The sequence below is a fragment of the Erpetoichthys calabaricus genome, chromosome 12 (genome assembly GCF_900747795.2).
Source record: "Erpetoichthys calabaricus chromosome 12, fErpCal1.3, whole genome shotgun sequence".
Classification (NCBI taxonomy): domain Eukaryota; kingdom Metazoa; phylum Chordata; class Cladistia; order Polypteriformes; family Polypteridae; genus Erpetoichthys; species Erpetoichthys calabaricus.
Genome location: NC_041405.2, coordinates 33,828,928 through 33,852,024, shown reverse-complemented (window position 1 = coordinate 33,852,024; position 23,097 = coordinate 33,828,928). Strand labels below are relative to the sequence as shown.

The 23,097-nt window shown below is 38.0% G+C and overlaps 1 protein-coding gene across 1 annotated transcript in view; it reads right to left on the bottom strand.

Annotated features, from left to right (window-relative positions):
* Positions 1-18,001: 18,001 nt before the first annotated feature.
* Positions 18,002-23,097, bottom strand: part of LOC114662063 (glutamate receptor ionotropic, NMDA 2B-like) — a 666,325-nt gene continuing 661,229 nt past the window's right edge. The window contains exon 14 of the mRNA XM_051934405.1: positions 18,002-20,823. Coding sequence (XP_051790365.1) covers positions 18,628-20,823 — 2,196 coding nt within the window. The 3' untranslated portion in view covers positions 18,002-18,627. The remainder of the gene's footprint in view (positions 20,824-23,097) is intronic.

The window sequence follows — 23,097 nt, the reverse complement described above, 5'->3', positions numbered from 1 at the left end:
ACTAAAACTTGAAAACTTGGCTCTTCTGCTTTGCAAAGCACAAATCCACGTACTCGTCTGTAACAATAAAAACTGATTGATTGAACTATTCCTGTATTCCTCGGGGGTTACGTCCACATCACTCAAATAAAAACTAACTAATAAACAGAGGAAAACTGAGCTAAAATATGAATTTGGAAATACTTTTTTGCCATAACCATACTGGTTGCATAAAATGTGATTTGGTTAAGATATACAAATAAAAAATTATACAAAATCCAAGCTAAGGATGACAGAATTCATTATTCCCAGCTGCCCACAAATAACCAATTGAACTCAATACACTTAGACATACAATGACTTCAGATGACTTGTAAGGTCAAGGTGTTAAAGCAGAAACAAGTAACATTTAGGAGAACTAAAATAGAAGGAAAATCCCTAGTGTTTAAAAACACTTAAGAAAAGTTGTAGAGTTCAGAAATCAAACAGGCAAGAAACATAGAATAGCAGAATAAGAATAAACAGAATAACAGAATTACAGAATAAAGGAAATCGACAATCTTTATAAATTGACAAGTTAGAGCAGACTAAAACAAAAGGGTATTTTATACTAATGTCCTAGAGATTCATTTAAAGTCAGACTTTATTAGTGTGTCATTGGTCTTCACCTTCCCCAGTTGATGAATTTAAATTTACGCTTGCTTTAAAATCTTATAAGCTGTGATGTTTGGGAAAGTGTTTGTGCAGTGTTTAGAAAACCTGACCTCTGCCACTTAAGAAATCAAATAGTAACCATTCATTTTAATTTATCTCATTGCTTTCTGCTAGATCGTGAAACCTGTCCAGAGAGAATTTATAATACAGAAGTTATCAAACCGTGACATCTGATTAATTTCACAGTATTTTGGCAGTACAAAACCCAAAGGTGTTATGTTTAACTTCAAAAAGGTACAGTTTATGGTATTTGGAGAAGTCTTAAAAAATAAATTAGGAAAACGTCACTATCCATCTGTCTTCTAACCTGTGTCTTTAATTCAGGTTTGATAGGAGCTGATGCATAACAGAGCTGGATTCAAGGTATGTTTTCTAAGCTTGCCAAAGACGTGTGTTATGTGAAATAGGGACACCTAATTGGCTCATTTGTGTGGGTGTGTGAATTGGCCCCCATCTTTGGTGGGTTCCTGCCTTTTACTCATGGTTGCTGAGATTGGGCTCTGACTCCCTACAGTCCTGAGGTGGATAAGTTGTTTGCATATGGATAAACTGTTAAAAAATCATCAAGGGACAGTATGCAGATTAAAAGTGAAATACATAAGGTATAGAATAGCACACAAAAGACCCAGTAGCTTTTTATTAAAACAATAAGAAAATTATAACCAATAGAAGAATCTCAAAGGTAACTTTCAAATGTAAAATGATGAAAATTAGGAGCAACAGAAGCATCTCAAAGGTAAATTTCAAATATAGAATGATGATTGTAATACATACCATTGGTTATGAGTCAACCAAAATCATATCCACTACCCAGGACAACAGCATATTGTCACATGATTAAAGAGAGGCCAGGTGGCATAAGTCAGCTTGTCTTACACTCTCTCTTTATACTTCAGGCATTAAATTTTATTCTTTGCACCGGTGACATCTAGAGTCAGAATACCAGGCCATATACAGTACAGTAAAACATAACAGACATTGGCTTAGCCTTCAAGTGCCAAAATGAAAACAGAAGGAGACATTTAGTTTGGATGTCATAAGGCAGTGAAAGGCAACCTCTTTTCGAGTTGTGGCGCACTAAGTCCAAAAATTTTCTTTCACGGCGCACCTGAGGGACTGCTCATAAATAAAGTCGTGACGACACAATCTATGGACAATCGCCAATAAAAACAGTAGCGTTCGTATTTTCTCGTTCTATATTTGCTCCGCCTTCTTCTATCCATACAGTGAGCAAGGTCTTCTAACAACGAGACTTTTTAAGTCTCGCGAGATGTGTTTTTGACACCGCTTGTGTTAATATTATGATGAATGGTGAACAGCGAAAATTTTTACTTGCATTCAAAATAAATACATTCATTTATTCAACAATCTGATTAACCGTTATCTGTTTTTCAACATAACATATTTTTTTTTAAACATTATCTTTTTAATCAACCAAAAGTTCAAAAACACTAGTAATTTTAAATATTTTACAAAAGTTTTCGCGGCGCCTCTAGAAAATTCCACGGCGCGGCGCACCAGTTGCCCGACAGTGTCATACGGTGAAGCAGGGAAGGAGCTACATAGAACACAAAAAGGTGGTAGTTTAAACCCACTGTTGGTACTGTCACAGGAAGCTTTATTCAGTAATATGTGGATTCTCTCCGCATTTAAATACACATTGTATTTTTAGATACTGCTGGTGTAAAATACACATGCAGTGCTTTGGGTTGTTGTTCAAGGTGAAAAATGGTACATTAAAAGTAGACCAGTAGTGGCTGATTTAAAGTCAAGCTTATTGTAAAAAGGAGTACCAACACTACAGGTCAGGTCAAGTTGGGGGGCATGGACTGGTACAGCATGGTTGCCGCACCCACCACATGCCAAAACAGCTCGGGATCCTGGTTGGAAACCCTCCAGGCAGAGGAAATGCCACAGCCAGGTGTTAAGTGGGCGACCCCTTGGCCTGGTCCAGCCACTTGGGTCCCCAACAATGAGGGAGATGGATCACCCTTGGGGAATTGCGCCACATACCCGTAGTATCGTAACTGACACTTCCTTACAATGCAGGTAATGTGCCTCATTCGAGATTCCGTGAGCAACAGCTCATTCGACACAAAGTCAAACCAACAGCACCCAAGGATTCTCTGTAGAGACGCAGTACCAAAGGAGTCCAGTCTCCATCTCAGGTCACTGGATAGCATCTATGTCTCGCAATCATATAGCAAGACAGGAAGCACCAGCACTCTAAAGACTTGGACCTTCGTCCTTTTGCATAGATATCGGGAGTGCCACACACCCATTTCCAGGGACCTCATGACCCAACCGTGCTCTCCCAATCTGTCTACTGACTTCATAGGAAGAGTCACCAGAGACATGAATGTCACTGCTGAGGTAAGCAAACCTCTCGGCAAGATCGACACTCTCTCCGCAAACAGAACACACTGCTGATGGTTGTGCCTAAGAGGTCATTAAAGGCCTGGATCCTGGTTTTTATTAGGACTCCCGCAAGTCCTGACACTCAGTCTCTCTAGAGCCCCGATCAGAGCCTCCATTGACTCACAGCATCATCAACAAAGTCAAGATCGGTCAATCTCTCTTCACCAACAGATGCCCCACAGCCACTGGACCCCACAACCCTGCCCAACACCATTCATGCAAGCACTGAACAGAGCAGGAGCAAGAACATGCCCCTGAGGAACCCCAGAATCAACTGGGAAAAACCAACACTACCTTGTCTTTTAATCCACAATGCCTGAATAACTTAAACCAGATTTAGGGTTGGTATTATCATTTACAACAAACACCATAAGGAACAACACCAGTCAAGGGTCCATTTTAAGAAATTTACAACAGATGGGGGTTTAAAATTCTATTCACTCACTTAGAGCTAACTATGAAGAACAGTGGTGAGTGAAACAATTTTCATGAAATTGAATTTGCATGAAAACCCAGTGTTTTGTTTTGTAAAAAAAAATTGTGAAACAAATTGGGTTTTGCTTCCAGTGAAATTTGTACCATTAAAACAAGACAAAATATGTTTAGTCCTGTCTGGAAGTATTTCCATGCTTTAATTCTTCAAGTGTCTGTCATTCAGTATTTAAATAAACATCTCTAAAGAAAAATAATCACCAGATTAATTTCCATTCATGTAGACATTTTATCAAGGCACTAAATGTGTTCTGGTAGTACGATCCCTAACTTTATCAAATATGAAGACAATCATAACCCTAAAGATGAATTGCAGACAGAAATGAAAGTAGATCAATGGTGCTTGGGAAGTGTACATTTTCAGTCTCTTCAGTGGGAAATAAGAAATGGGAAAGGGAGGTTTCTAGTTAATGGTGGAGAGGGGTTGCAGCTTCCCATTTGGTCAGATTTTCCCATGAAGAAAACACAGTATTGCTCACAGCAATGCATTTCAGTGGGTCTTTTTGTGGAAAACTGGAAAATATTCACTGCACTCCTCTGTGATGAAGTGAGCGAGAGACATAATTAGAATTAATTTTACTCTTATATAGGCAATTAACTACATTACACAGAAGTGGAAGGGAAAACAGGTAAACACAAAAGTATGAGTTTTTAGGGCAAATAATTCCTGGCTTCCACCCCCCAAAAACCTTTACAACCTCTCAAAAACTCTTCTATAAGTCTGGAATTTTAATATTGCGAAAAAACCTTGGAATCAAATTTTTGTGTTTGCTTCACAAAACCGAAAATTCTAAACTTGCTTGTTTTGTTCATCACTTTTTTTTTTTTGATAATGATATTTTAGTGATGAGCTCATACCCAGAGAAACTTTTAGTGTTATAAAATCAAATAGTATGGGTACCTGGGTTTAAGCTCCCCTAACTTTCAAATAAGTAAGAGATTTCATTAAGCTGAAAAGCAAAGAAAGGTAAAACATCAATAAGTTGGTGTTAATAGTTGTGGTTGAAATATTGAATATAAACTTTTGAAAAACTAGGGGGCTTTGCCCCCTGCTCGCTTCGTTCGCCATCCACCCAGCCTGCGCGATGCGCCAGCCACTTTGCATCTCTGCCGCTCGTGTATGTGGCTTTCACTTTCACCAAACAACAAATCTTTTATTTTTCATGGATACGCCTCTTCATTGGGAAGAAACACTACTTATCCCTGATGGCAACATGAATTAGACGATCTACAAGTCTCCGACTTAAAGTTTAAAGCCGAACAATATCTACATGCTTCTGTCATATCACCTATGTCCATATATCTCTTTTCTCTGTTCTGTTATTTTACCGAGTAATAATTTCCATTTGTTAGCGCTAATGCGATCATTACTATCAGTTTTTTGAGATTTTCGAATTTTAGTACTTTCATAATCTCTAACCCGCTCTGCCTGTGTATCGCACCAATGTTTTTTTGAACCTCTTTACAACGTTCTACTTTGTCTTCTACTCTTTGTCTTTTATTTCCGACCCCACTTGGAGCTGAGAACACAGGAACTGTGTCTGACAATAGCATTCACACGAATGAGAAGTGATTGGACCATGGGCGTAGTTGTTTGAGAGAAGTGCGGGACTTGTCAAAATCTCTTGGCAAAAAGTCTTGTCTCGCGGGACCTGAAATTATCCCTCGTGGGAGTTGAAATTATCTACGAGAAAGTCTCATCCCAGGATTTCCTTTTATAATAAAGAGATCTAAAAAAAAATAAATGGTGTGAAATTTCTGAATCTTCTTTCATTCATGATCATTTAGGTGTAGGGCAGCGGCCATTCATAAATGAGTCACAGCTCATTCAATTCAAATCACACATGCCAGGCCAATTTAGAGTTTACTATCACCCTAAATTTACCTATAGGAAGAAAAAGTTTGCTGTAATAGTATATGTGCTTAGTCAAAGAGGAAACTACTCAGGCTTCTGAGCTCTTTAGAGGAGGCCTCTACAATCCCTTACTAACTTACAATGTTACCTCAGACTCTTCACATGTCATCCATGAACATACAACACCAGGTGACCTATAGTAGTGATTAGTGAGGAGTGAAACAGCCAAGTTTCGATTTGCACACAGTTTCTCGAAAGTGAGGCTTGCAATTTAACGGTTGCAAAACTTGCTGCAAAGTGTTTTTTGTGGGTGGTTTGAAGTTTTCTTGGAGTTAGAAATCAAGGAAAATTGCTCCGTAAGGTGTTGTCAGACTTCTGTGTTAACCTGTGCTTTTCTTCTCAACTGCATAATGCAGGTAAATTACCTGCACACTCATACAATCACTTCTATATACAGTGTATGCCTCTCATCCACATCATCGCAAATCAATGTGTCATTTAAAAGTGTCACATGCTGTACATTTTCCACAGGAAGACACAACAAATACATCATTGTGAACATTCCAGTGTTTTCTCTTTAGTAAAATCTTACCAAAAGGAAAGCCACTTAGTTACCTGCCACCCGCCCTTTCTAATTCCAGATTCCTGCAAATGAGGGCTTCCATGCTGCATGTGCTGTGAAGCCTTCCAGTTTCGTTTCTGCCATTTCTGTTCCTGATACATCTGTAGGATTGGAAATGCCAAGACAGTTATCACAGTTGGCTAAGTACGTGTTACCTCTTACCAGTACAAACAAAACACATTTGATGGGTCAACAAAATGTCTGCACTTGACAGGAAATGAGTCTGGTGATTTTTTAAATTTTTTTTATTCAATGCGTTAAATAGTAAATGGCAGTCAGACACATGTGGAATGCATGAAAACGCTTCCCGACGGGATATAAACAGCTTTCAATTCTTGTGTGAGTGGCAATAATTTCACAGAAAGTGAAATGCCATTTATTTAACAATTTTCTTTGTAAAGTAGAACACGGAATAACTAGTGCTGATGTAAAGTGTTAATGAATGCACTTGTGTGGTCAATTTGGGTAACAGGGCTACCCTGACTCTGGAGTGGTGTGCTTCATCATTTTACATTGGGTTCAATACAGGCAACCTAGAGACTAGAGGGAGTCAATCCAGTGTGTGGCTGCCTCTCTGTCAGATGAAACTGTGCCACCAGTGTGCAGTAGACAAAGCCTTGGCATTAATGGAGGAAGAACATTGTGGGGGTGATGGGCAATGCCTTAGCAGTCTTTTAGTACAGGCCCATCATCTCAAATGTTGTTCTCATTTAATTATTATAGTAGGAAAGTTGCTTGGGAGTTACTTAGCCCTTCAAGAGCTGGGACTGCAAGGGTGCCAGAGGATGGTCCAAGGGTTGCAGTGGTCTTTCTTACCCCACAGGTAATAAGTAGACTATTCCCAGAAGTGCCGTATGACTACAGCTTATAACAACTGGTGAGCTTGTTGATTAGAAAACTAGTTAGGCAAGAGATAAACAGACAAACTTTTACAGAAGGGGTGTCGAACTCCAGTCCTGGAGGGCTGCAATGGCTGCAGGTTTTCATTCTAACCACTTTCTTAATTAGTGACCTGTTTTTGCTGCTAATTAGCTTCTTTTGCCTTAGTTTTAATTAACTCAACTCAGACTCCTTAGTTCCTTCTATTTCCTGAATTAGCAGCCAAACAATAATGAGACACAAAATGAGCAAACAGCTAATCACTTTATCTGAACATAAAGAAAGTTGAGGGTCTCAGTAAGGTTGATCTCTCAGGTCAATAATCAGAAACAGAAAATAAACAGTTTGGGAAATGTCTGCTGTAGCAGAAAGAGAGCAGCAGCAAGCCGTGGAATTAAGTAACGGGTTTAATTGACAGCAAGAATCGGCTTCTCATTAAGAAACTGGTTGGAGTTTGAAACCTCAGTTTAGCTGGTCATCTGTTGGCTTGTTTCACGTCACATTTCTGTTTACAACAGGGCTATTAAAATGAAGGGAAAAGGAGTTAAATAGCAGTGAAAACTGGTCACTGATTAGGAAAAAGGTTAGAATGAAAACCTGCAGCCACTGCGGCCCTCCAGGCCTGGAGTTTGGCACCCCTGCTTTACAGAGTATGAGAGCGATACAAAAAGTGATAAACAAGACCTTTTGGAGTCATTATGGTGGATGGGAGGTGGGCCGACCACATCACCTTATCAACAGCATGGTGGACTTCAATCAGGAAAGCCCAGAGCGGCACTTAGGTTTGTACTTTATTTTGTGTTTTGTTTTCAGCTTTTTGTAAATCCTTCCTTGCTATCATTTGTTAAATAATACATTTTGTATTCATGTTTGCATACTTTGGCTTCCTTGGCACCATTTTGAATTGTGGGACAGCATGCAGCCACATTGTATACTTCCCATTGGACCATATTGCCCAAGTGGTTTCTACATGTTTTTGTAGATAATATATTAAGATGTCATCAAATTTAAAAATAGATGGGATCGAAAATCAACATCCACCTTCTTCTCCCTGTACAAGGAATGAGCAACGCAGATCTGAATAATTCTACGGCTCCTTTTATGCCTTAGCATTATTCAAGGAGACTTCAGATGACTGCTCAGCATTTGCAGGTTCATTTTCATTCCACAAGGATGCGGCTGAACTGCATGAATGACATGAGACACAAAGAATGCAGACCTGCATCATTCGGTATTGTCAGTGTTGGATTGTTTTATTTTTTTTTTCAGCATTTTTTAATATAAAGTGACAGAAATAATTTTCAATAGAAAAGAGATTCCTTCAATATATATATACACATTTTGTACAGCTTGTCTGATTAAATTTGAACAGACTCAAACTTTGGATATTTACAGAGGAAACAAGGAAAAAAGTAATTCAAAAAATAAATTAATAAATAAATAAATCAGATTAAACAATATGAAAAATACAAAAACTCAACAAGTTCATTTTTCTTAAGATTTGTTAAACTCCATTCTCATACTTTTTTTTTTCCCCAAAAAACATTTTTAAACTTATCAGATTGATTTTAAACTGAACACACCACAAAATGAAGGTACCTGGATTTAAATAATGAAAGTTTTTCTTTTTTTTTTTCTTTAAACATTCCTAACTATCTAAAATTCCAAATATATATGTACAGGTGACAAAGAGTTCAGCGAAAGCTGAGGTTTGTAAATGTATCCTATTTAAAAAAACAGTGCTTAAACTTAAACTTGTTACACACAATAAAATGAAAGTTGCTTTAAACTGAGGGTATTTCACCAGTAGGTTAGTGACACACACTGCTTTGTGACAGGTCGAGACTGAATTGATTGATGATCACATAGCCCTGTTAAAATGTTCCAACATCACATAAATACTGTATTTGCTGAAGTCTTGACACCATTTATGAAATGATTGGGGAGTGACTTCACTTCAGAGATATTTGCTAAATATGTGTGGTCTATATACATGTTTAGTGCACCCTACAGTAGAAAATAAGCACAGCTTTAATTTTTAGGTTGAAAACAGTGACATGTCCAATGAAACTGTCAATGTTTCATCACCTAAATGGTTGCCAGGGTCTGAGAGCCAACTGAAAAAGAAGAGCCCCCCCAAAAAAAACTGCCTCTATTGGAGAGAACCTTTTCATGCCAATGTGGGCACACGGTAGCCATTAGCCCAGAAGGTTTCCCAAAAGATACATTTTTCAAGATATGTTAGAAGGGTAGTGAATGTCATCTTGATCGGCATGCTGGATTAAATGGATCTCAATATGGACCGGTGGGCTGTGGTAGATGGTAGCAAGGGTTTGATTACAGGAAACTGGTGGGAGGCTAACAGAGTGCAATGGGCCCGCCAAAGGAGTTTGGGCACCAAGACTGTATAAACTATGCCGTTACACTGGAAATTATTAAAAAAAAAAATTCTTAGAAATATATATTTAACGTTTAAAGACTGCTTCCTGCTCAAAATGAGTTGCGAGAAAATTCAACTGCAGGAATGAAAAGAAGTCCAGGTGACAGGCAGAGTGCTTGATTATGGTGCCAGCCATTGTGAAAGTGAGATAGCCACCCCGGCAGAAGTGCCAGATTCTAACTGCAGTTTTGTACAGTATTCTCCCTGTGTGCACACCTCTCTTGTTTACATAAACCATCTATTTTGATAATTCCTAATCTTTTGGCACTTTATTTCAGGTTTGTGCAACCTCTTGAGGGGACCTGCAATGACTACATATCAAATATATATTATAGTTTTATCATCTGTACAATTAATTATAGACCTGTTTTATTCATTAGGAAAAAAGTCCACAAGGTATGATTTATGAATGTTATCATTTTTTTTTAAATTACATACATACAAGTCATTCAGTAAAATATACTTGGCCACATAACTATATATTATGCTCATCGTTAAAGATATATAGAATTTCCTGGCTGGTATTGTTTAAAGCAGTGGTTCCCGAACTCAGTCCTGAGGACCCACTGTAGCTGCAGGTTTTTATTCCAGCCAAATTCACAATTAGTGATAATAATTGATCTCATTTATTTAGATGGTCTTTTTTACCTTCTCTTATTCTGCCTTTAGAGAAGCAAAGCAGTATGATTTTTACATTTATAAGGCATTTAGAAATATTTCTACTTTTGCCTTAAACGCTTACCTCTCTTTTGTTGTTTTTTTGTACAGTTTGCACCCTTCATTGTATCCAAATCATGATAATTAAAACAAACAGAACTGACAGCCAGGTAAACAACCCTGAATGATGAAAGGCTGCAATAACTTTAGCGTCAGACCCAGTAATTAGTAGATAATAAATTAAACAATCAGAACACCAGAATGAAAATCAGGCTGAAATTTGTTAAAAAGTAAAAAAAAAAAAAAAACTATCCCCTTATAAGTGCTTAGTACATTTTAAGAAAATTTGACCAAACTTAGTTTCGTTATTTCTCCATTGATTCCAAAACACAGAAACTGGGCAATAACAGCTCACTTAATTGAGAAGTTGGTTGGAACAAAAACAAACCTGCAGCCACAGGGGGTCCCCAGGACCGAGTTTGGGAAGCACTGGTTTAAAGTGTTCCCCTTTTCAATGACCATACAAGGATAAGGTGCCCACTTTGGTAAGTTTTATTCATGAGTTCATTTTTTTTTGTAATACTCAGAAAAGAAATGGAATTATATTTACATAACAATTCATTTGCTCCCGAAAATATAAAGATCAAGTAAGCTCATCTCAAACTGAATTGAAACATAGAATCTGTTAAGAATTTTTTATAGTCGTCTATTATATAACTGCAATAGAATATAGCAAATTATTGGCACTATTGAATGCTAAACCCATCCAGCCATGTATTATTCAAACACATTTAATATGCTGGAGTGGCTGCTGCTTAGGCAAGATACTTATTTGAGGCATACTGTTTTTTGTTTTTTTTCTTTTTGCGAGCTTTGTTGAAAGCTTTGCATGTCACAGTAAATGTAGCAATGGATAATTATCCAGAAACAGATCTAACCATGTGGCATGCACAGCATGTTAAAGGTACAGACTGTTTTAATGAACTACTTGTGGCTTACTTTTATTGTAAATGTGTTGCCCCAGCAACCAAATGCAACCAATCCAATGTAAGGATTCTGATATCTAAAACAGTGCATGACACTCAAGGGGCTTTAAATGAAGAACAAAACAAAAACTGCCATATTAAGATGTGATGTCAGGCCAGATAATGCATTGTCATTTTTGAATAGCACTGCTTCATGGTGAGTAATTGGCATTTTCAAAAATATATAATTTGTTTTGTTAGAGTGTGATGAGCAAAGCTAGGCATTTTAGTTCTTATATATATATATATATATATATATATATATATATTATATATATATATATATATATATATATATATTGAGTTATGTAAGCACAGATTTGACAGAGGAAAATTAGTCAACAAAAAGAATTTGTTTCCAAATCTGATGAATGGCACTTGGACTTTCTTCAGTTTGCCAATGGCAATGAAATAAAGAATCATCAGAAAACGCACGGTAAATCTTATAAAAAGTCCTTCGGCACATACCTTTTTCTCCCTTTTAACAGTACCTTTGTGTAGATATACAGTATTGTTTGATATGTGAAAGCTGTAGACGTGCCCATACAGTAATATGAACTGTAAATACCCAACAGGAAACAGAGACAAGGCTCTGGGTATCCAGGCCACTAGCCCCATTTCATTTTACTCAGTATGGAGACATTCCACACTGTTATCTAAGAAAAATACTACTTTGAAAAGCAAATAAATCAGAATCTGGCAAACAATTAACCTGAAGAGCCACAGAATATTAAAATTGCACAGCATGAGTTCTACAAAATATCATTCCTGGCATTAAAATGACAAAACAGCACACAAGCACATCCAGAATGGGATAATCACACAAATGTAACACTTCTTCATGGGTTGCCTGCTTGTGGGGTACTCTCTTGTATTTTTCCTTTTATATTTTATTATAGCCATAGATCATGTACTGTATAAATGGAGTACTGAGGCTGAGAGTCCTCAAACTAGCGCAAGTGTACAATAAATGGTAGTGGGCTGGTGAAGCCGTACAGTTGTGCAATGTCTCTGCCTTTGGTCAACTGTCAACCTTCATGCCTGTAAATGGTTTACAGAGATCTCCCTGACCGCCAGTATCAACTCCCTTAGCACTCGCCCATATGTTATGTGTTTTTTAGAAATGGATATGGCTGGAGAAGTGAAAGATGCCTTTAAAAGAAGTTCCTCAATTTGATTTTAGAAGATGGTCGTCCTCAGTTATTCAGCATTTGTTAAAAGGTTTCATCTATCTGCCTCACCGTACTGAGCTATTGTGTGTACACAGAAACCCAAGGACACCACAACCTCCACATTGATCCTAAGCAGGATTCGTATTGCCTGAAGGTCTGTCAATGACTAGGCACAAGAGAGCTGGACCCCCACCAGCATCAGTCTCCATGTGTGGGCGGATTCATTTAGCTTCAACTTTTTCCTCCCACTGATCACATTTTTCACATATTTACATTCACAAATAGATGCTAAAAAATAAGCTGTTTCTATCAAGTCAAATGCAAACTGAGATAAGCTTACACATTAAGGAAAATGCATTTCTCTTCTGTCTGAATCAACACATTTTGCGAAAGATGATGCTTGCAACATACTTGCAGTAGAAGGTTTAGGTTGTGTGAGAAACTGCATCAATAGCTGAAAATTATGTTTTTTTTAGCCACAGATGCCCTATTAACACGACAACATCTCAACCAGCTTGGATGTCAGGTTTTTGGATCTAAGTGGGAGAAATAAATGGACCAAATATGTCACGCTTAAAGATGACCGCTTTGTGCCAAACATAAACCTTCCTAGCCCTGCCTGTGTTTTCTATTGAAAAGCAGCAATGATTTGACCTATTTCTGCAATCGACTTGTTGCGCTACAACCTATGTTATTTAGTACAGTAATTAGCAAAAAACGAGCTTATGCCCAGACAAGGATAGTTGTCAGTATTCATTGGTCATACGTAATACAACTGATTTATAAAGCAATAATCAAATACAGCAATTTCACTAATGCTATCCTCACAACCATAATTAAATTTTAGACAACAGGGCGAAGTAATATATTTAATATTTTCTTCTTGAACCCCTTTCAAGTATTTCTATCCCATTACACAATGATTGTAACAAATAGCAAAGTTTATAGGTTAAGGTATTAACTCAAGTTAGTGAGGGGCAACTTGCCAAAGGATAATGGAGGTTAACAGAGGGCTGTAAATGGCCTGTTTGATAGAAGGCAATGAGAGGCTGTACTGATAGCTGATGAAGCTGTGTCCACCATTCACTAATTAAAATATTTTACCTCTGTTTCAAAAGTGATCATAAACATTACCTGGGGTCTTGCAGCACCAAAGAGCATGAATGCAATGGAGGTAACAACTTGGTAGATTTTAGCAGCATTCGTTTTATAACCTCTAACTGTTTAATTCAGGGAATAAAGATGCCATGAAATCACCAGCACAAACACCTTCAAAAGCAGCAAACCTCTGAAAACAGAATACACATAATACACTGTACATGTCTTTTACTTACTGCAGCCCAGCAAAATCTGATGAAATAAAATGGGCATAACACCCCAACATTCAAGTGACTGTCTCTAGGTACACATCACCAGAAGAAGATGTAATCGTGTAAAACACTAATAATGGTTACTAAATGAAAAGAAGTTCTAATGCCTATCACGCCTTAAAAAAGGAAGCCAAAAAACGAATATCTTATATTCCAGTCAAACTAACAAATCTGTATATATATTTCTCCATCTACATCCTGCTCTCTAAAGCAGATTACAGATTTGTTTTGTGTCATTTAGTTTTACTGGCCAAACATACTGTAGTTTCTGTAGTACTCTTTCATATTGCTTTCAAAACTCTCAATGCATTTTAGCGCATTTTTCATTATGAAAGGCATTAGAAATATAAAGCTGACTGATACTTAGACACCCTATAATGGAAAAAAACAGTTTCAGGAAATAGATGGACGCCTAATATTCAGACATGAAATACTGGGCTTTATTAGCTAAGCAGGACCAAATTTAATGCCCATAGACGAGCTGCTTCTCCTTGAGAGCCAGATCCCCACAGATTAATTGTCAGAGAGCAATTCAACACCAAAATACCCCGTGAAAGATAAGAGTAAAAAAAATTCGGGCCGCACACTACTTAGCTTAGCACACAAGAACGGCTCTATGGTGCAACACTGGCCCATCCGAAGTTTATAAACTGACAGAAAAAGGGTCCACACATGAAAAGACTAAAAAAAGAATTACTAGATATTCTTCTATTAAAAAATGAGTCATATACTATTTAGCAAAGAGAGCTTGTTTTTTTTTTCTTTCATAAAAATGCTAAAAGCTATTTTAGCAAACCAGAAAACAGAAAAAAAACCAAAGTAGGTAACACACAGGAACATTCGCTTTCAGAGTTTTTTCACAGTTCCCAGCTTCAACATAACCCCAGAGCCAAAGAGAGAGGAAAAAAACATTTTCTAGGGTTCAACAGAGCCAATCAGAACAAGCTTTGTACTTGATAAAAAAGAAGAATAAAATAAAATACAAAGCTAAAAGATTTTTGATACAGAGAAAAGTAACACAGCTGATAATCATAATAATAATAACAATAATTAGAATTCAAACCCTCATAATGTATATCAAGTTAAAACACAACACGTGTTTATTTGTTTTTTTTTTTGTTTTGTTTTTTTTTTCTTTTTTTAAACCTTTTTACGAAAAAAGTAAGATTTAATTAAACACAGGAGATAAACAAAACCCTTTCATGTTTTTTAAACATCAGTGGAATACATCCATATTGTCAGGTACTGTACAAGAAAACTATACAAAGGTATCTATTTTGTTTTATTCAGTGTACACTAGGCCTAAATTTTTACAAAGCATCTTGGGACTGTTTGAAGTAAATGGCCTGTCACCAAAATTTAAAGAGATGGCAAATATTTTACCATCTCGCAAACCCACCCACCAAAGAAAATACGCACATTCCAACCCCAGGACCTAAAATCACACACATACACATCCGCTCGATTCAGCGCACATAATTAGATACTGCAAAAATGAACATAAAAACTCAATTCAACAGTTATTTACCAGTAATGGGTTGGAAGGGGGGGCCAGTAGGTGGGAAAAACTGATCAGACCATAACTGGGTACCTTTGGTTTAATACCAAAACAAAAGGGAGAGAGAAAAACACCCTGACCTGAAATGATCCTTCTTCTATCGAAAATAACCCCAAGAAGATTTCTAATTTCCTTAACAATTTTCCAAGGGCAGAGTTATGGGATCTTTCACAAGCACAAGACAGAACAAACTAGGGGCCACTCTCCTCCCAGCTAGAGAGCCTTGAAGGCGCACGGCTGGCTAATAACTTGCATGTTATGTAAGTGTGAAGGAAACATCTGCTGGACCAAAAACAGCCCAACTACTAACTCCCCCGCCTATTTAAGATATCGTCTCAGTTTCCACGTCTCTGTGAAATCTTCAACTCCCTTTTCTTAGTTTAGAGATCCTCTTACCTAAAGGTATCTTTAAAAGAACAGATGGCCTTTTCCCACCTTAGACATATTTTCTACAAGAGATTTGATGTTCACTCCGCTAGATAGTGTATATTAGGCATCACTGTCCCAGTCTGTGCTAAATCTCTCTCTCTCTCTCAGTATCTGTAAGGGCTTCAGTTGGTCAGATCACAAGCCACACAGGTCTGTTTGAAATCCCAGCTACAGACATCATAAGTTTATTTTTTCTGTGTGCATACGTGCACATCTTTTATATATGCATGTGTCAATTCACACACATACACAAACATATTATATAACGTATGTTCATGTATATGCGTGAGTCAAATGAATATAAAGACTGCATTGTCCAATTATATGGCCCAAAAACAGCTCTTCTTTGGAGTTATAACGTGAGGAAAACAATGTAGATATAGCAGTTTATGATGTCACATGGTATCTCAAATTGGAATCCCAGTAGTTATAGTAAATTAGAAATATGGCTTTATCATCCTTATGTACCTTATGTATCCTTTTCCAGACACTGACATTTGACAATTCTCTTAAAGCTCAGGGTTCCTGTAAATTTCTAATGTCATTCCCTTTACACACAAAGCTATTTCTTTTTTTTAAAGAATGGCTTTTGAAGAAATGTGAACTAGGAAACATGGCAAGCCCCTTTATGTAACTCCTGCTATATATTATTAACTTACATTGTGACCCAAGAGCTTTACCCATCAGCCAGGTCAGTTCTCTCTTAGAAAGTATTTAACTCTACAGTTAGACACCAAACCGTATGAGTTTATTCAAACAAATTAAGTCATATTGGGCCATCCTTTACATTAAGAGCCCCTTCGTACAGCATATGTATGCTGTAATTACTGAGTAGCTACCTGCTTTACTACAGAGTAGTTAGGCTTTACTACCAATGGCATACTGTATAATTAGAATCATATTATAGGAATGCACACAATCAGGAGTGAGAGAGCTGAGAAATGTGCACTTATCTGTACCATACAGCTCATTAAGCAGATAATTACTGTGTAATTACAGTGTACTCGGTAATAGGAGACCTTATGTAAAGTGATGCCAAATACAAGTTTTCTACATCATTTAAATCTAATCCTATTTTAATTTATTTTGAGATTTGTGAAGCATTTAACTTATTAAGTAATTACATTTATTTTTTGTCTGCACACCTTGTAAAAGTATATGATTGGTCCACAGTATTAAATCATTTTATTTTTTGCTTGCTATCATTAAATATTGTAACTTGCTAATGACATACTATATAATTCTATTGATTTTCAGAATATTTATGAACACAAAATACAGTTTGCACTTTATAAGGCACTCAAAAACCTAATGGTGTGGTGCACTCTATAAGGTAAAAAGTAAAAATAATCGCCTTTATCATTTTTCGTGAATTAGTTGGTTACTCACTGATTGCTGCAGCTTCATTATTTAAAAGACAGTGTATCTTATTAAGGCGCCAAGAGGTATGTGCAAATTTTGATGTAAGGAAATAATATGAAAAAATATTTAAATAATGATGTGCACTTTGTGGTGAAAATGCTGTACTAGATTAACAAAGGCGGGATGGATTTCAACTGAAAAGTGCTGCCATATTACAAGGATATAAAAGTATGGTGGTTTACAGTAACCGATGTTTGCTTTGGTTGCGGCAGGCATCCATGAACTGCATTTCATTCTTCTGTGTTTTCAAATGTTTGAATTACTGTGATTAGTTACGGATTGTTTTAATTTTCCTGCAATTTTATTGTTATCATGATTAAATGTTTTTTTTTTTTTGCTTTCATGGCAAAGGCTATTCAAATAATAATGAATTTTCTCAATACAGGAATATTTCTAGACATAAAAAAAAATTCTGGCCCCACAAGCCAGCCACTATAATACAGAATTTATAAAGAATTTATGAAGAACACCATTCACTTTGCCCAAAACAGCAATCTTTTAACAGAACTGCTGGCTGTGTCACCAACAGACGAAAAGGTCCTGGTTTCAAAAAACGCATTTGTCACAGATATGATGTTGCCTGTTGACATTTAATAGTTCCTCACAATATATTTGGGTCTGTGGAGACCCTCAGCTGCAAATACACTGGAAGTAGTCACTGGTTTTGATGGTAATCAAAGTGTTCACAAGTACAGCTGAATTTTTTATTAGCAATTGCTAAGACTTTCATTTCCACTTTTTTCATCCAATCTTGACACTTAAAAAGTGTGTGTGTGTGTGTGTATATATATATATATATATATATACATATTATATATATATAATATATATACATACATAATATATATACTGTATATACAGTACATATATATATATATATATATATATATATATATATATATATATATATATATATATATATATATATATATATATATATAATACATGGTATACACACATCTTTTTTCCCTCTCCTAAAATTAAATTTAGTGCCTTGAGATATGCATATTTATTCTGTTCCTGGGCTGGTGATACAAACAGTGCAGTCTCCTAAGCACTGACATTTAATCAAACTCTGGCAGCTTTACTGACTGCGTCTCTTTCAAAGTCATCATTATGGATTTCTGTGGCTGGAATTTTCAAACAGGTCCGGCTATAACACAATGCCCTTCCAGCCCCCTGGTCCTCCCCATCAAAATTCAGCGTGTCACAGTTTTCCATTTTACTGTTTTTTTTTTTTTTCACTGTGGCACTAGAATCATAAAGAAGCAAGTTTAAATTTCATGTACATTTTGTAAAAACTTTTTTCAGTTCACACTTATTAGCAATGTGCTAGTGGTAATAGGTAGAACAGTTATGCCGAAATGACACAATCTTATTTTATTAGCTTTAATACCCTGTGATTTCATCTGAGCCTTTAATGTCCTACAGGTGCAAAGCAACTTCTGAAGAAAACATTGGGAGTAAGAGAAAGGATTCGTTCTGTTATCTGCCACTACATTTCATTTCCTTTAAAGTCTGTACATCCATATGGTTGTTGTGTGCTGTCTTTCTCCGACTCTCATTTTCTATCCTTTCATTCATAATTTGTATTTCTAGACATCCGACTCTATGCTGGATAGTTTCTCATAAACATGCCCATTGCTCGATCCATTGAATGGCCGCTGATTTGCCCCTACCATCATGTTTTTATTATTTGGCACCATTCCACTGTGGTGGTTACCCATTCCACTCAAACACAAGTCCTTGGAAAAGCGCCCAGATGCCACATTAGAAACTACTCCTGCTGCTGCAGTGGCAGGGAGAAAGGATGTGGCTCCCAGAGGGCCAGACACCCGGAAATCAGACCTCCCCTTCAGCCCTGATTGCTGTTGTTGTTGCTGTTTCTTGAAGTAGTAGGACTTGGCCCCATGCAGCAAGCACTGATCGTCCCCAAAAGTAGGGATAAAAGGGTTTTGATTGACTCGATCAGGGTAGAGTGATTTGCTGAGAGAGTACCCCCCAGTGCCAGGCCTATGATGATCTGATCCACGAAAGAGGCCGCCCATCCCACTACAGAATGAGGAAGAGGTCTTCCCTCCTCCAATTCCCCCGCCACTGAAAAATGGATCTGTATTAGAAGATGCTGAGGGTGCATGTCGTTCAAAAATATGAGCGTAAGGGCTGGCCCCTTCCAGAAAGCGGTCTTTATCTTTCAGACTGACACTCCTGGGAGGAGGAAGCATACTGATTGAATCTTCTTTTTGCAGCTCCACAAAGGTATCATACGAGTGCTGGCGTCGTAGCTGCTTCCCACTACCACCACTGCATTTTCTACGCTGTTGAGGGCCTTGTGTTTTGCTAGCTTCTGATGACATCTGGCCATACTTGGATGCAAGTGAAGGACCTGTTAGCTCTTGGAGGGAATTGTCTTCACTGATATCATATAGATTGCCTGTTTTCTTGCATGCTTCACATCGGATGCATGTAGCGGAAGATGGGCGCCCGCTTCCTGGGCCAGGATTTGAACAACCACTTCCACTGCCACTATAACCTCCTCCACCGATGTGGGATAGCTTTCCTCCTCCAGGGCAATTACGGCATTCCCAATCACCTGAAAGGCCAATATTCTTCTCCCAGCACCCGGAACTTGATTGCTGTTGACTGCCAGGTTTGCAATCAGAATTGGTACCTCCAGCCCCTGTTTTTTTGCTTTTGAGGAAATCCTCTACCACTAGGCCCCCACCATTACTGACTCCTAGTCCACCTCCTGATGAAGAGTCCTTGTAGACATCAGTAAGATCTACATGCTCCCAGTGGGGTGTGTTTTCCTTGGGTCTGAACTGATCCAAGTAGAAATCACGCAGGCCCTCCTTATCTCGCATCAAATACGAGCAGGCAGTCCCCCCTCCTCTCTTCCTGTCCTGTGGATGTGGTGGAGGTGAGGCAGATCGGTGAAATGCATGGGGCCGTCTGCGGAAAGCCAGTTCAATTTCATCTAACTCCCTCCTTGACTTGGCAGAGGCTGGCCTTTTCTTCAGGCTGTCACGGTACTGTTTTCGGCGCTTGGCATTGCCTTCCAAATTGCCATAGGTTACAGTGTGGGTGGATATGTCAGATACATCAGAACGGATATTGTTGTCTTCATGGCAATAACGGTCATGAACACTTCCTCCACCCAAGAACCCACCACCGCCTTTAAAAGAAAATTTGCCATATAAGTCTGATAAGCCATGTTTAAATCCCTGTTGTGAAGACCCAACTAAGTCAAACTTACTTCGATGCGGAGGCAGAGAAGCCCTGGGCTGTGTGGTGAAAGCTGGTGGGCCACCTCCAATACTATCACAGTCATATAAAGGGCCTTCTAAAGAGCTTGCACTTCCTAGGCTACGAGGCCTAGGTGGAACCTGCTGTTGAGGAATCAGACCCCCTGATTGTGAAGGACCATGGTGATGCAGGTAGTGGTCCTGGTACAGGTTACTATCCTTTAAGTGAAGGTTTCCAAAAGTCCTCTCCACCTCACTAATATAATCACTGAACATGTTTTCCTCTGGTAGATATGGGGGTTTGCAGTCAGAGTGGCCTGCAAAGCTCCTGCGATGTTCAGAAATGTCATAGACTGAGGATTCACGACGAATAAAGTCAAGGGCACTATGTGGAGACCCATTGACCCCTGAGAGACTTGCCATGTTCTTTGCTGTACGCAGGAGGCGAAGAATGTTGGAGTGGGCATTGTTCATAGTGGCTGATGGTGAGTTCATCACCGATTTGTTATCTTCAATCTGAACTCCATGAATGCAACTGTAGATACCCTGTAAATAAAGACAGAAAAAAGAAAGAAATATCAAAGTTATGAAAAATGGCAGAAAAATGAACACAAACATAATAAGGTTGCACATAGCAAAATAGGATTTGTCAGGAAGTGTTAAAAATATTAAAGACACCACAAATTAAAGAATCATCTAATAGATGGTGTGCCAACATTTTTCTGTTTCACCCCAATGTCCAATTCATTGTTTTACAATAATGTAATTCATTACATTAGGTGGTCAAAGATGAATTGGGAAATTGTGTATTCATAAATATGCACTCACACATATAAGGTATGTAGTTACATAGTCTCTTTTTTTGTTGACATAATTCTTAGTCTGGCCAGGGAAGCATGATTTCTAATAATACCAGTAATATAAAAGTGCAGGCAATCTTGGCCCTGGTGTAAAGAGGTTACTGGCTCCTTTTTCTTAGAAACAAGGAGTGTTCATATTTGAGTATGATTATGCAGGCTGTCATGTCTTTTTGAATCTTTTATCATTTTTAACAACAACACAGCTTTTGTGTTATTTCAGTGGTACAGATAGATTCTGGTCAATAAGCAGGTAAATTGGTTCATTACACTAAGGAAGTCATAACTAAGAAAGAAGCAATTATTTTAATGGAATATAATTATACTCAACCAATATAAGTACCATATATACTTGTGGATAAGTTCTCCCGCGGATAAGTCAGGGCTTGATTTTACAGTATAATTTCTGGTATTTTATAATGTCGGTCGTATAAGTTGAATGTGGAAACTCACGCTATTGGTCCAAGAGATTATGACATGCTAACGCTCACCTGAGAGAGTAACCATGGAGGCACATGGTAATACCCAAACTATTCCAAAGCGACGTTTGCACTGTTTTGTGTTTTTTGTATCTCACACCTTTATCGTAAGAGCATCCCTTATCTACGATGGAGCGAAAGAAATTGATAACTGCGCTGCTGCAACAAACTTCGATGCGTCTGAGAAACTGATTGGAGGAAGCAAGAAGATGTAAAAAAAAAAAAAATTTTGAAGTGTCGCATTTTTGAACGGGCGCATAACAGGTCTGATATTATGATCGATTTTTCAGGTTTCAAGACCCGACTTACAGTCATCCCTCACCTATCGCGGGGGTTACGTTCCAGAGCCCCCCGCGTTAGGTGAAAATCCACGAAGTAGCGACCTAGATTTATTTTATTATTTATACATATTTTAAGGCTTTATAAACCCTTCCCACACTCTTATAAACCTTTCTCACTCTCTTGTTAACCTTTCCCACACTCTTATAAACACTTCCTATGCTCTTAAACACTTTCTACATTCTTAAACACCGCAGATCAACACTGCACACTGCACGCAGCGATCAGACGTCAATGTGTCTGCACTCGCTTTGTGAAGGGGGGCAGCTGAACTCACGCTGAGCAGAAATGGACTTTGTGCTGCTTCTGCCAAAATGCCTGCTTGTCACTCTGCGCGTTTGGAAGGAGGAGGAGGAGTGGGGGTGTGAGGGCTGAACGCACGTTCGCTCAAACCCCCCTCCCCGGAGGCGCAGTACGCTCCTGCCACTTCGCATTGTCAAGGGGGTGGGGAGCAGAATGAACGCTAAGGAGAAGTGGACTTTGTGCTGGCTTTGTGCTGCTTGTCGCTCTGCGTGTCAATAATTTAAAAGCATGCACAGCACATATTTTCCTGTCTTACTGTCTTGTCTTGCGTGAAGTTAAAATGTTTTATAATAGTGAGATGTTACTCATATCCTTAGCCCGACATCCACATATCATATGTGTTAACAAAGTGTGTTTTATAAGTTTACATGTATTTAAAGCATGTGGGATGGGTATTTTAAGGCTTAAACTATAAAAATGTTTATTTATATGGTCTTTCTATATCGCGGATTTTCTCCTGTTGCTGATGGGTCTGGAACATAACTTCCGCGATAGGCGGGCAATCACTTGTATTTAAAAACCCGCGAAGTCGTGAATCCGCGAAAAGTGAACCGCGAAGTAGCGAGGGATTACTGTATATGCAAGTATATACGGTATAAGAATCCTCAACCTATTATACTAAGGGAGTCATAACCAAGCAATACAAAAAAAACCTCAAATAAACCACTAGCTAGGCGAAGATCAAACCAGAACAAAAGCAGAAACTGAAGTGGGAATAGACAGTTAGAAAAATGGCACAGTGGTGGACTAAAGAGGCATAGGAATGACTGCAGAATTGTTTTGATTCAGTAAACAGGGAAATGCTTAGAGATTCAGGATCCACTATGCTGTTCTAATCAGAT